We start from the raw sequence: 15,675 nt of genomic DNA, 5'->3' as shown, positions 1-15,675 counted from the left end.
TTGCTGCATTTTACTAAGTTTGTCCGCACTAAAACTCTGGTCACGTGACGTTGTTGTATTTACATCTTTATCTATTTTCACCAATCTGGTCAGTGGGTTGGTTCAGCCTCTGCTGTACCTCTGCCAAAAGACTGGCAAACTGCCCTGTGTTAAACCTATAGAAGATACATAGAGAATCACACAGTGAGCTCCCAACATGTGTATAGTTATATTAATTCATCAATTAGGCTACAGAGTGACTATAGGCCTAGTAGAAAATGTCCCTATTTCTTTTCAGCTCATCATGCTGTTTCTTGTCTTATTCTGGTGCCATTTGATATTTTTTTTGTTTTTTGGTAAAGCACTTTGTAACTCAAAATGGGCTTTAGTCTATAAATACATTTCAATATTGTTCTAGTGGGTAGTACAATATATGATAATGAACTTTATTTATATAGCACCTTTCAGAACAAGGTTCCAAAGTGCTGTAAGTACAAGGTTAAAAAACACAAACAACATATAGCTAATCACAATCAAGGGCAGTTTAAAAAACGAGACACAAAGAAAAGAAGACAAAATAGCAATCTCCTATATAAAGGGTAAAAAACATTCTGTGTAGAGGTGAGTTTTTCAAAGTGACTTAAACACGGGCACAGATGGTGCTAACCTTACATGCACCGGTAGAGCATTCCATAGTCTGGGTGCCCGGGCGGCAAAGGCCCGATGATCTCTGGTGACAAGGTTCGTCCTAGGGATCTCAAGTAGGGCCGTATCTGAAGATCTGAGGATGCGTTTAGATTTAGGTGGGGACAGCATTTCTAGGATGTAGGATGTATATAATCCACATATTGTCATTGTGAACTCTTGTGTGACATGTGTGTAATGTAATGTGTTTTGGCTGCACCATTCCATTGTGTCGTTTTTATTCCAGTGTATTTCTAACCTTCTCAAGTAAAGTGGCTACTGGCTATATAGCCTATATAGTCTCTTATTGTTATTGTCTTCATCATTGTCATTTTTTACTCTCGTTTAAATTATGCATAGGCTATGCTGTAGCCTACAGTACGTTTGCTGCTACAACTACGGGGAATTGCTTGAATCTCTCTCTCTCCCTCCCTCCCCCTAGAAAATGATTAATATAAACTAATAATAATGACAATTACCTGTGACCTTGATGTTTGTTTAATATTCTGGCTAATAGTGTATTTCCTCTTTGAGGGCACAGTGACAGAACAGAACGCTACAATATTTGTCTGCACGCAAACATACTTTATTCCTGGAATTCACTCTTTTGTCCACTATAGGTAGTGTATTGTATCACAGGCTATTGGGCCCCACACTGCAGTGCCTCACCCATAACGTTGGTATGGTGACTTTGTCAGAGACTTGCATGTGTGTGTGTTGTGATGTAGTGGAGGTATAATGTTTGAATGTATAGCACTATATCACTGACTTGTTCAAAACGTTGAGTAAATAGATTTAAAGATAGATATACACATGGAATAATAAATAATGCTGGTGTTGAGAGTGTTGTTACACCTCTCCCAGGTTGTCAATCTTCGTTCATTTAAATATATTGGACATTAGTTGACAGGGACACCTTGTAGTCCTTCAATACAACAACCTACAAGGCCGGTTAATACTGAGGTTAGGGTTAGCGACCTACGAGGTCGGTTAAGACTGAGGTTAGGGTTAGCGACCTACGAGGTCGGTTAAGACTGAGGTTAGGGTTAGCGACCTACGAGGTCGGTTAAGACTGAGGTTAGGGTTAGCGACCTACGAGGTCGGTTAAGAGTCAAGACTGAGGTTAGGGTTAGTGACCTACGAGGTCGGTTAAGACTGAGGTTAGGGTTAGTGACCTACGAGGTCGGTTAAGACTGAGGTTAGGGTTAGCGACCTACGAGGTCGGTTAAGACTGAGGTTAGGGTTAGCGACCTACGAGGTCGGTTAAGACTGAGGTTAGGGTTAGCGACCTACGAGGCTTCATTCCGCTGAACATACTGGACGGACATCAGCTGGTACCGCAGGGCTCTGAACATGTACGAATGCAAAAATATAAGGTGCTTACACTGATGCCCCAAATGTTAGAGAGGCCTACACAGTGCGTTTGCAATGTATTAGTCTGTAGTTTTCATTAAATAGGTGTTTTAGTCCACTAAATGGCCGAACGTCATTTCCCCTCCTTGTTTACTTCCTGTTTACGTTGAGCGTGATACCGGACCGCCTGCTCACGACCACCATTGGGAACTTCCAATAGAATCGGCCAGTGCACTGCATAGGCCCCATATACAGTATGGGGCATCAGGGTATAAGCACCTTATATTTTGCATTTGTACACGTTCAGAGCCCTACGGTACCAGCTGGTCTCTGTCCATGTCCAGTATGCTCCGGGGAATGAAGCCTTAGCTCAGACTCTCGTAGATTGAAAATGTAAGAAACGATAAAATACAACTACGAGGGGGGCACGTTGGCACAGTTGGTAGTGCTGTCGCCTCACAGCTAGAAGGTCCTGGGTTCGATTCCCACTCGGGACGCTGTGGGTGCTTGCGGCGTGTTTCCTCCTCATCAGTGCCCATACCCGAGGCGGGGTTGGTGAAAGGGCCCTTCTGTGTGGAGTTTGCATGTTCTCCCCGTGTCCCCTAGGGCAGGTAGGTACCCTCACAAAAAACATGCAGTAATCCTGGTCTCTAAACTGCCTCCCCCTGGCCAGCCCGATGGAGGGGAAAGGAACTGGTTGGAATAACGTGTTCCTTCCACACGCTACGTCCAACCAGGGAAACTCCCCCCTGTCAGGTGTAAAGGAGCAACTTGGACACTCAGGCATGAAGGAAGCATGAGTTCAAGTCCGTTGCTCTCCCCTTGTCCCCCATATATGGGGACTAGGTTGGCGGAGGGTGTGTAGAGCCCAGGATCAGATAATTGACACAGGGGTGAAAATGGGTTACAAAATTGTGGGATAAACATATAGTTTAAAAAAAAATACAACTACGAGAGTCGACTCTCGTAGATTGAAAATGTAAGACTCAATAAAAATACATCTACGAGAGTCTAAATCTTAGGCTAGGCTCACTCCACGCCGTCCACGGTCATCTACACAGCTCTAAAAGTGGACAGGACTGTGCCATTCTTCAGCAAAGATTTGAAAGTTGTTTTCAAATCCATTGCATCACAACGCATTGCATTATAGACGAGACAGGCTATTTTAAATCGGGTGTTTCGCTGTGTTGTGTGGTATAGGTACATGAAACTTATAGGCTATAATCCAAAGATCGAGGTGGCCACCGAAAACTACAACATGGCGTCACACCGCGGTGGTCACCGCTCACACAACACATCTCTCTGTTTTTACTAAAACTACAACATGGCGTCACACCGCGGTGGTCACCGCTCACACAACACATCTCTCTGTTTTTACTAAAACTACAACATGGCGTCACACCGCGGTGGTCACCGCTCACACAACACATCTCTCTGTTTTTACTAAAACTACAACATGGTGTCACACCGCGGTGGTCACCGCTCACACAACACATCTCTCTGTTTTTACTAAAACTACAACATGGTGTCACACCGCGGTGGTCACCGCTCACACAACACATCTCTCTGTTTTTACTAAAACTACAACATGGTGTCACACCGCGGTGGTCACCGCTCACACAACACATCTCTCTGTTTTTACTAACCAACCGTTTCGGTAGTCACCTCATCACTGACAACTGGACGATGAATAGGCCTTTAGGGTGGTTCAGTTGAACTGGACGATGAATAGGCCTTTAGGGTGGTTCAGTTGAGTGACGAACCCCGAGAACGAGATGACACTGCAGGCAGTAATATAATTTGTAACACATGACAAGTTTATTTCCAGTATAAATCATGATGTTCATCCCATGTTATTCATCCTCGTGCCCTGGCTATGATACATGACGTACAGTAAGAGACGAGATGTCTCTCTTAGGCCTGATAGCTATTGTTTATGGTACAGCTTGTCCTTGTGCTCGTGGCAGAATGACTGTACCACAGGCCTGTCCTTATACTCAATGTCCATCTACTGTACCACAGGCCTGTCCTTATACTCAATGTCCATCTACTGTACCACAAGCCTGTCCGTATACTCAATATAGAAATGAAAATGACCATTACTTCATCAAAAGTAATCGACAAACTACACTATAAAAACTGGTCAAAAATAGGCCAAATTGTCAAATAATATAAGAAAGAGGCAAAAAAAAGAAATTATAGCCAATCTGCAAGCTCATAACAGCTCCCAACGCAAGCAGTTGTGAGCTTGTAGATCTGCTATTTTCACAATATTTATAGGCCATATTGCGAGGTCCCTTTTCGTTCAGTTTCGTTCCCGCGTCATGGGCAGATAGATTTAATCATGAATTGGAACATTCCAATGTTCCAATTCCAATGATTAAAAAAACATAAAATCGACTCCAAGTTTGCCAAACTTGTCAAAAGTTATAACTTGTTTTCACATCTTGGAAATGAAAATAAGGGTTCCAGACACACCCAATTGTGATGATAAGTATTCCAACGTGTTTGTAATGGTCAAATAACACTAGACTAACAATAGACACCAAGTTTGCATTTGTATATTTGATTTGGCTGCCATGGTGACCCCGAAGGTCAAGGTCACAGGCTCTGGTGCACTAGCTTGATCATTAGAGCATGCCCTGGGCTACATATGGGACAAATGACAGATGCTGTGACACTTTGTATGAAACGCAAGCTTTTGGCTAAATGTACTATGTGTATGTTTCATTGTGCTAGGTGCCAATCACTTTAGTGACAAATTTGATACATTTCAATCTAGATTCACTCATTCACATACTAGTAATAGGCACCAATACTTGTTTCAGATGTTAGGTATATGTATTTTTGACATCTGAGAAAGATTTTGTGTTGCGAAAATCAATATGACAGATTTTACAAGCAAAAACAGCAGCACAAGATTTTCGTTTTTTGGTTATAATATATACTTCTATTTACATTTCTGGCTTGTGACAAAATACTGCAGGATATTATGAGTAGAAATTTTAAAACAAAGTCCAGAAGGGTATTATCTATGCAAAAATGCATTGAATGAGTAGTGCCCATGACACGGGAACGAATTAAAATTTCTAGGCACTTTTTCTGGGGTCCCAAAATGGCCTATTATCTGTGGAAACGAGTCAAACAAAATGTAATGCCTCAACTCCTACAATTCCAAATGATTCACTCTTAGCACTTACTAAAAACCATTAGTTGTGCAGTGTGCACACGGTATATGCTCTCTGAAATGGTTTGTTAGAAAGTTTCACCTAAACAGCACATTCTCCCTCATGTTCACTCCACAACCCCAGTGTCTGTCCAAATGCACATTCATTTCCCTGCAGTGTCTTCGTGACACAGGGTCCTGACACAGGGTCCTGACACAGGGTCCTGACACAGGGTAGGCCTGGGTGACACAGGGTCCTGACACAGGGTAGGCCTGGGTGACACAGGGTCCTGACACAGGGTAGGCCTGGGTCGGCATCCTGGCCTGGTGGATATCTGCACTGCGAGGAGCACACTTTTGTACAAACTCATGCCATCAGTATAAATTGCCATTATATCAATATATGATTTGGATGATTTCACTGACACTGCCAGTGTTTTTTTTGAGGTATTTTACACTAGTGGGGCCACATAATTCAGGTGTCATGAAGACGATGTGCTCTTGGGGATATGAAGCTCTTCAGGTAAAAATGGTCTAAACCAAAAGAACGCTTTATTAGGGACGTCCATGTAGTTTTGAGACAAACTCTTCCTTGCGTGGCTCAAGTCACCTTCAGGCGGCGCGGCTCCGACGGTGAAACCGAGTCCACCTTTTTCAATCTGACTGGCAGTGGGTTTTTTTTTTTCAATCGTACTGTAACTCGTGCAGGCTGTCTCGTAAACATAGGCCTCCACACACAGCAATACTTTTACGTGTGTGTACAGTAAGTACAGGTGCTTTGCTGCTGAAGTAACAGAAGTGACACCTATGCCTATACTGTCTGATTAATTATGCTGCTAAATTATGTCATACCTGCAGGGGACATCGCCATGCTGTCTTGTGGTGGACATCTTTTGTCAAAATAGCTTTTTTTCCATGGACATGTGGAGCCAAAAGGACCCGTATAGGGTGTTGAGAACCACTAGTACTAGTTAAATCAGTGGCAGGTTTCTGAAGGAAACCTGGAGACTTGACATTCAGTATAACTGGGTCTTATGATCAAAAATAAAATACATTTGCTACAGACAAGACCAAAGTCTTTGCCACAGACACGTTTTGTCTGTGTACAGTCAAATTGATGACCCCCTCCCCCCATGCTCACCTGCCTGTGGGACTATTATGCACAAATGCGTGCGTGCGTGCGTGTGCGCCTGCCTTTTGTGCAACTGCTGAAGCAGACATCTAATCTACGTTGGAGAACATCACGTTTTCTACTATATCAAAAGCTTTATGACTTATTATGACTCACATTATCAGTGACCATATCATCATCGTACAGTCACATTTGAGTTGTGTGTTTGACTGCATATAAGTCCAACTCCTCATTCTATTGCCATATACTGTAGGTTCTGATTTAGATTAATCTCAGAAGCAACGAGGACCAACAGGACAACAACTTTGAAAAACGGTGAGTCCATTTTCTGTTTAATGTGATTTAATATAATGTTGTTATACTTTAGCAAACCATAGTTGATTGTAGCTTGGCATACAGAACACCACCACTACTACTACTACTACTACCACTGTCTACTACTACTACTTTCTGCGAAATTCAATGTTCTTCATGTCTGTTACCAGATGAAGCTGTGTTTTCTGATCGCCATGATCTCCATGCTGGCTCTGGCTGTTCTGTCCGACGAGCCGGTCGACCCGAGCGACCAACCGGACCTGTTACCCTCCCCACTTGACGCAGATTCTCACGCAGGTATGTACAGAGGCATGCGGCAGGCTTTATTTGGTCATTTAATTAGCCACATTCTTTTTTATTTGGAAGTCATAATTAAATTGGTGTTTGGATTTTTATACTCAACTCTACTTTTGCTTCTGCACAGTCTATCCAACCAATCACCCAATGTTTCTCTTTGCTCTGGACTTTTGGCAGTTCGACAAATCATTAAACATAATTGTTTTACTTTACATTCAAAGCTTATATATCTTTGATGTGCGAATGGGTCCCTTGGTTGTTTCCGGAGGAGTGCAGTTAGAAGCTGCCAAGCTGGTATGTACACACATGAATGAACTAATACTGACAACAACTAGTACTTCAAATATACACAGAACTACAACATAACATAACATGACATAGGCTAGACACATGAATGGTCTCTGTTGAGCCTTTGTAACTCCAACTCTTCATCCTGTTCTCTGCAGGAGGACCATGGTGGAGCTCCTCATTGTGGTGAGTCAATATGTTCTGCTGTTCAGTAACAATGTACTGTAAATTCTACAAACTGTTAATAAAGATTTCAATCAATCAATCAAACCAATGACTAAGGGCCGATTCATACTCCTATTTTAGAACCGAATAAAAGTCGGTTCGGCGCTGTAGAGCCTACAATGTGACGTCATTTGAGGTTCGGGGGGGGGGGGGGGGGGTACCGTCCTAAAGTCGGCTCTGCGGTGCTACTGAAATTTTCTGACGAGCCGAAATCATTTCGGCACTACAGCGCCGAAACAGCGGTAAAATAGGAGTATGAATCAGCCCTAACAAGTAGTACTTCAATATCACACAGAGCTAGTCTATAGTTCCCTTCCAAATATGACGTTGCACCTGCAAAGGGCTGTGAGCTTGTAGATCAGCTATGTTCAGTGCACGACAGACGGCAGCATTGTACGACAAAGTATAATCAGTGCTCCTCCTGAGCTGCAGTCAGTGGTGTAAGTACATTTAATCAACTGTACTTCAGTGCTCCTCCTGAGCTGCAGTCAGTGGTGTAAGTACATTTAATCAACTGTACTTCAGTGCACCCTTGAGGAAGTTTTGAGGGGCATGCCCAGCTTTGTGTGTTTGTGTGTACCCCATAGCGATGATTTGATTGGCTGAGCACGGAATGTGATGTGTGATGATGTATGAAATCCCAAAGGCATATATTATACTATATTTTACTCAACTACAATTATTTGAAAACTTTAGTTACGTTACGATTTACTTTCCTTACATATTTCGATTATTATTTCAAAACATACCACTTCAGCTCTACATACATTTCGGCCATTTGAAAATAGCAGATCTACAAGGTGACAATGCGTTTGTAGATCTGCTATTTCCAAAATATTTTGATATGTTGCATACATTTGTAAACTTTTGAATGTGAGTACTTTTTCCACCACTGTTTCTTCCAGTTGAGGTGCAGCTCTCTTATTCGAATGCGTTAGTCTAGTTTGTGTCTAGATGTATTCATTATTCTTTATTGCACTTCAAAGGTATCTAAAACACTTTGAATTGTCTTTGTGTACAAATAGATGAACAAAGTGGTCCAGCGCTGACCCAATGGACACAAATCAGACGACCATGAGGGAAGAGGAGAAGCCAGACGGAGGATGGATTATAGTGATAACTGAATTGATCTGAATGTTATCATTAAAATGTTCTGTCAAGTAAAGACAGCTTAATACATTAAAATAAGCTTCAGTTCACAGAAGATGTTTTTTTCCCGTCATAGGTAGGCCTATAGTGTGTCAATACCCCCCCCCCCCCCTCCCCTCTTAAAGGGATAGTTCACCCCCAAAATGACTTTTTTTTTAATTGATTACTCACCCCATGGAGCCAATTCACAGAGATTCACATTCCTAATCCAATACTTTGGTGACGGGCGGACTCAATGCAGTCTTGAAGAGTCACCATTGAGTCAAACATACTATTATTAATATAATGCGTACGTATTTCTAATAATAGTAATTGTTATTGTCCTGTAAAGTGATCTATTGGCCCAGCAGCTCTATCCGGGTTAAAGGCCTCCCACGGTGCACTTTGACCCACATTAAGTTTAAATCCACATTCAGGTGTATCAATAAGTGTACGTATTTAAGTCTTGTATTGGTCATTTAAAGTAGTTTGGTCTTATATTACCACCACGTTCTGACCACCTGGTGCATGAACCTAATACATTGTTGAACGCAGTGGTGGAAAGTAACTAAGTACGTACATTTACTTAAGTACAGTACTTAAGTACATTTTTGAGGTATTTGTACTACTTGAGTATTTCCAATTTCCAGTACTTTTACCTCTACTCCACTACATGTCAGAGCCAAAATCTGTACTTTTACTTCACTACAATTATTTTAAAACTTTAGTTACTAGTTCATTTTGATTAGACAACACACATTAACCACTTCAACCCTATACATTTTGGCCATTTGAAAATAGCCGATCTACAAGCTCACAATGTGTCGTAACGCGACGCATTGTGAGCTTGTAGATCTGCTATTTTCAATAGACTTTGTACACATTTTGAACTTTTACTTTTAGTACTTTAAGTACATATTGATGCTGATACTTTTGCACTTTTACTAAAGTACATTTTCAATTCCGTACTTTTACTTGTAATGAAGTACTTCTAAATTGCAGTATTGGTACTTTTACTTAAGTAAAACAATTGAGTACTTTTTCCACCACTGGTTGAACGTGAAATGAAGAGCCACTCATAAATCCATTCACTTGTTTTTAATATTCCATTCATGACTCACATCTCACAGAAGTTTTGGGCTATCCAGCCAGTGTGTGTTTTTTTTTATGTTCAACAAGTGTGTTCTTATAAGCTGCAATGTATTGTTAATATTCTCACCGTGGTCACGTGGTCCTGTTTTGATACAGACCACCATCATATCTGTAGATTTGTCTATTTTAGCTTTTTGTCCTGCTCATAAATTACATAAACATTAGTCACCTTTACAGCGAGGCATAACTTCAATTTATGTAGTTAGCGGCAGAAGAAGAATTTTCATAAAGCTGCAATATTAATTGCAGGCTTAATTTCTTCACTTAAAAAAAAAGAAAAAACTATCATCTTCTTTAGAAAGTTTCACGTTTGTGTTATTGTGTATAGAAGTCTCGTGCAGATTGCTCAAAAACCCCAGGAGGAGATAGATATAGACATATAGTTTTCTTTTTATATATCAATCAACATCTTGGGAGATCTAAAGGTCAGAGGTCAGATGTGTATTGAAGTTTCATGGCTGTAGGTCAACATCAAAGTTTGCCATTTCCAATTGCTTGCTATATAGCGCCTTATAAAGCTGCTTTTACTCCCCAAATGTTTTAACGTGTTAACTTATTTTGATGTAAATATAGGAAACGAGTACTTGGGACCCATGGAAATTAGTCAGTGACCCCGGACATTGGTCCCCATTTGGCAAACAATGCTGGAGGAGTTCTGAACATAATGTGTCCTTAATGTGTCAATGACACTATCCCACCGGTAACAAGAAGACTCACCCCATTTCTGTTTTCCTCCCAGAACTTTCTCCAGTGAGGGGTGGGAGAGGCTGGACAGCAGACGGCTGGATTTTGAATTTCTCTAACTATAAACTTTCATGACAGCAGACAGTACAAGTACAAATATCATTTATGAAAAGCTACTACAGTGAAGTCTGTTCACAGAAGTTGTTGTAGGATATGTGGGGATTATCTTTACATATACTAAATAATACTAAATTGTTTATAGGGTCAATATAAGTAATATAATATAGCCTTTCCACAGGAGTATCTTTTTATATTTTTCCAAAAACAGCCAATAGCATATTACAAAGTTATCCCCCTCACTGGGGAAAATTCCGGGAGGAAAAACGGGCACGCACCGGGGTGAGTCTTCCAGTATTCATCTCACCTGGGCTACATTGGCAACTCAACATTATTCATTTTTTAAACAAATTGCTTTAAAAAAAAGGATTACGGCAGAACAAGCATGAAGCGATACATTCTAAGAAAAAATAGACAATAAAATAGTATACGTAACGTTCACGACGATACATACATTAAATTGGGTCACCTTCTGCAAGACATCTCCCTATACTTGAATGAATAACTACAGATAATATATCATTCTTGGGAGTTCACTGTGGGAGTACAGGTTTAACGCAGGGCAGTTTGCCAGTCTTTAGGCAGAGGTACAGCAGAGGCTGAACAAACCCACATAACTACAGTCATGAGAATACACACAGCTCCAACTAAATTATTATAATACAAGGCCATGCTCAACTGTAATTTACATTATGCACCAAATAAATTAAGAAAGTTCACACAAATAACACTGCGGCACCGAAAATCAGCCCTCGAATTTCTGGTCTTCACCGGCCCAAAGATGCCTCAAAGACACTACTGTCTGTTTTTATTTGTTTTTGTTTTTGTTTTGGCTCAGCCACGGCCACATGACTGCCCAACCCTTCTGGCATCTGACGGAATTGCCAGATTGTCCAATCCGGGCCTGGATCAGACAGATGATAGTGAAGGCTCTCCTCTTCATGCTGTTGTCCCTCTCCCTCTCCCTCCCCGTCTCCCCTGGCATGGGCCGTTTCAGAGCCCAGAGAACGGCCAGGCTGCACGACAGCATCACTGACATGTAAAATAGACATTTACCCAAATAAACATAAAACAATATCTTGGTATAGCGCCCCTCCTGAAGAAATCAGAGACCTGCTTAGGCTAAATGCTGTGAAATTTCACAGGTGATAGAATATATTCTCCTTATATTCACTATTAATAATTATACATTATTTATCTGTATTCCCACGGTGTAGCATGCCTGACATCATATCCACTGTTGGCAATCAATCAGTCAATCAACCAACCAACCAATCAATTGTATATGGGCAATCTTTCTTAAATAAAAAATTTATAGCCTAATTAAAATTAAATGTCCCATTGTCACATGCAGACAAATCTCGCTACACAATGATGGCAGAAACCACATGGTCTCTCACAAAATATAAGCACACAAATCCTTTTAAGATGTCATAATAGAATATACTGTATATTTATACCTAAAGTATAAAGTACCACTAACCATAGGGTACTACTTTCCATTTCTAATTATTTTTATGCATTACATCTATCTACATTATTCACTGTTTCAATGAATCTAATTTGTTCTCCAATAAGAACAATAAGTCTACATAGTCTGATATTTCAGCTCCTCATCATGAGTTTGCTTTAATGGTAATGGCCTTGACTGAAATTTGATAGTTTCCACATTTGCGTTGATGATGGATGAACACTGATCGACTGACATGTCAGAATATGAGAACTACTTTGCATTTCAGCCACTTCAACAGGTGGTACGTAACGTCGCATGTGTGGACAGCAGAGCTCACAGAGAAAAGGACACAACAGGTCAAGGTATGCAAGTATTATACCTACCATTTTTTTATTTGTTATTTTGATGGCGTTTTGATTAGTATTATATTAGGTGTTTTGATATGTATTATGTTACAGAGGTGATTTGCTAATCAAAGTGTGTCTTATGTCCTTTTTTGTCTCTTTCTCTCTGTCTTTTCCTGTCCTTTGTTCGTTTGTCCAAAAGATTTTAGGTCAAACGAACAAAGGTGCTCTCCAATCAAAGCTGCCAGGAAGATGAACACATCAAATGAGTCCTCCATCTGCAGCGACGTGGACATTGTACTCATCACCAGCACAACAATCAACCTGGTCCTGGGATTCCCCGTCAACAGCTGGGTTCTGTGGCTGGTATTAACCGGACCAGCTGGAACAATGGCCTCAGATTTCTTCACACTCAACCTGAGCGTATGTGAGATCATCGCCAGCGTGTTATATCTTCCAGCTGTTGTCAAGTGTATTTCCCCCCTACAAGTTTTTGCTCATTGTTTCATGTTCAATGGACGTTCCGTCTTCCAGTGCTGTATCTGCATAGAGAGGTTCATGGCAGTGGTTCTCCCAGTGCTCTTCCTCAAGTACAAACCCCTCAGGTACAGGGTGGCTTGCTCTGCGGTGGCCTCGCTGGTCATTATTGGGATCACACTGTTATACATGATGTTGTCATTGTTGGGTATTCTCAAGACATTTTATGTTGTGTATTTGGGGCAATGTCTATTTTTCATGTCAGTGATGCTGTCGTGCAGCCTGGCCGTTCTCTGGGCTCTGAAACGGCCCATGCCAGGGGAGACGGGGAGGGAGAGGGAGAGGGACAACAGCATGAAGAGGAGAGCCTTCATTATCATCTGCATGATCATGGGGTCATTTGTGGGAAGTGGCTTACTTTGGTGCATTTTTATCATTCTTACCATGCAAGGATTCTTGTTAGATGTCGCAATGTTTTACAATATATCTATGTTCATTAGTGTGGCCGCTGGGTTTGTTCATCCACTGCTGTACCTCTGCCAAAAGACTGGCAAACTGCCCTGTGTTAATTGTTAAACGTAGATAGTATACTGTTATCATATAGTGAATGCTCAGAAATTATATCTGTAGTTATATTAATTACAGTGAGAGGTCATGGCTAGTAGGTGTTCGATTTTTATATGTAATCCTTATATGTTATTAATTGTGTTATTGTCTATTTGTATTCTTTTTTCTCTCTGCTATATTCCTTGACTTGTTTTGCTGTGATTTTCTCTGGTTTTGTAAAGCACTTTTTAAACTTTTTAATGTAACAATACAGTAAACAATGTTTATTGTCGTAGTGGGAATCCAAATACTATCACACTTGTAGGTATGATGTATGTACTTAGTTGCTTCATTAAAGTTGGACTCACACAAGGATTTTTAAAACCTTTAATTTTTGTTGTTCATTTTGAGGATTCCTTTACATAATAATGTTCGAGAAACACTGGTATTATGACAGTCTTCCTCTGTCTAACCTCCCTTTTATAAATCGTTTATTCAGTTGTTGAATGTTACACTAGTGCCTTTGCCACAGAGACACACCCCGTGCTAACGTAGGCCTATGCCACTACATAATCTACACATCACCCATCTGGGCAGAGACAGACTCAGGGTTAGGGCTTAACATACTGTATACATTAGCAATGCTTTCATATCAAAATAATGTTTTCAACCATTGATCCTCGGACCACCAGTTGTCCTTGAGGGGGTTCCAGGTGGTCCCCAGCTTAATGTAGGAGAGTTGTTAACCAAATGGACTTGACCCTTATAGATCTTTATTTCTTAATAATAATAATAATAACAACAACAACAACAACAATAATAATAATAATAATAATAATAATAATAACTTTATTTATATAGCACCTTTGTAGACAAGGTCACAATTAAAGTGCTGTCCAACAAATCTACACTAAAAGCAGGGGAGACAACACAATAAAATAATATGCAACATAGAAAATCAACAATTGTCCAATGCTAAAAAGAATTGTAGTTAAAAGAATGCATTATAAAAACAACAAGATCTACAGAAGACAAAATTCATACAAAGTTCAACAGGCGAAATTAATGCAAAAATTCAGGAGGCAGGAGGAGGAATGCTTTTCTGAACAGATATGTTTTGTACATTAGATTTAAAGGTTGCAATAGTATCTGCTTGTCGGATGCTTTTGGGAAGGGTGTTCCAAATTTTTGTGGCACAGCCACAGACAGAGAATGTACAGGTCCATTTGATTTAATTTTACGCTTAAGAGTTATATTATTGTTTAACACCTGTATCACTTCATTTTCGCAAAGTCTACACAATTAGAGGATGTAGAATAATTGTTATTTTGATCAACTTTGCCTGATACCACATCGATTCAGCATAATTGTGGACACAAACACAATCTTATCCAACGACAACAAAATATAAAGTTTTGGGTCTGCGAGTCTAAATCTCATCAAATGTTGGTCCGTGGCTCAAATGCCGATTAAATAATGGACCTTGACATTAGCAGGGTTGAAAACCACTGCTGTATTGTATCAACAACACTATCTCAACTCTTTATTTTCGCAGATAAGTAAGCCTGGGACCGAGGCTAATCTCAACTGGGCTACATTGTCACAATCACGTGCATGTGGTCTTGATGTTTGTTTGATATTCTGGCTATTAGTGTTTTCCTCTTTGAAGGCACTGAGTTAGTGATAGTTATCTAGATTCTAGACTATAGCCTACTGCAAACCAGATGCAAAGTTAAACACACTATTCCTGTAATTCAGCCTTTTGCCCACAAGGTGGTAGCATTGCACTGTACTTTATTTAAGTATAGAAGTTATGTGTACATCCAGCACCACCCCAGCTCTAACGGGGAAAACAGGGGCAATTTCTTGTAGTCTTTCAATCTAAACAACATTCTATTCCTGATACTGTTACCTGCTGTCAGTTGGCAAAGTTCCATTCCATTCCATTCCACGTAATGCAAACTAGTGTTTTAGTACAATGGGGGTCCCAAGATGACATGCAGTTTAAGGAGCTTTTTAATAGAAGAAAGGAAGAAAGAAAGGAAGGAAGGAAGGAAGGAATGAATGGTGATTTATAATAGAAATAAACACATCTTTGTTTATAGATTTCCTGTTCTTTCATAGAAATGTGTATTTGCTTATCATGGTTTCGCCCACAAAGTAGCAGTTTTTGTATCGACTTGTGCTTTCGTTTGAAATGTACCCATTCTACATTCTGTGAAATAAATAAAGATTTCAATCAATCAATCAATCAATCAATCAATCAATCAATCAATCAATCAATCAATCAAACAAACAAACAAACAAACAAACAAACAAACAAACAAACAAACAA

General features: G+C 40.3%; 1 protein-coding gene across 1 annotated transcript in view; it reads left to right on the top strand.

Annotated features, from left to right (window-relative positions):
• The first annotated feature begins 1,242 nt into the window (after window positions 1-1,242).
• Window positions 1,243-15,675, top strand: part of pomp (proteasome maturation protein) — a 102,972-nt gene continuing 88,539 nt past the window's right edge. Inside the window, exon 1 of the mRNA XM_083777931.1 lies at window positions 1,243-1,246. Coding sequence (XP_083634057.1) covers window positions 1,245-1,246 — 2 coding nt within the window. The 5' untranslated portion in view covers window positions 1,243-1,244. The remainder of the gene's footprint in view (window positions 1,247-15,675) is intronic.

Source organism: Protomyctophum parallelum, assembly GCF_964188405.1.
Source record: "Protomyctophum parallelum genome assembly, chromosome: 12".
NCBI lineage: Eukaryota > Metazoa > Chordata > Actinopteri > Myctophiformes > Myctophidae > Protomyctophum > Protomyctophum parallelum.
The sequence above is the reverse complement of the archived record's forward strand: the minus strand, read 5'-3'. Positions and strand labels throughout refer to the sequence as shown.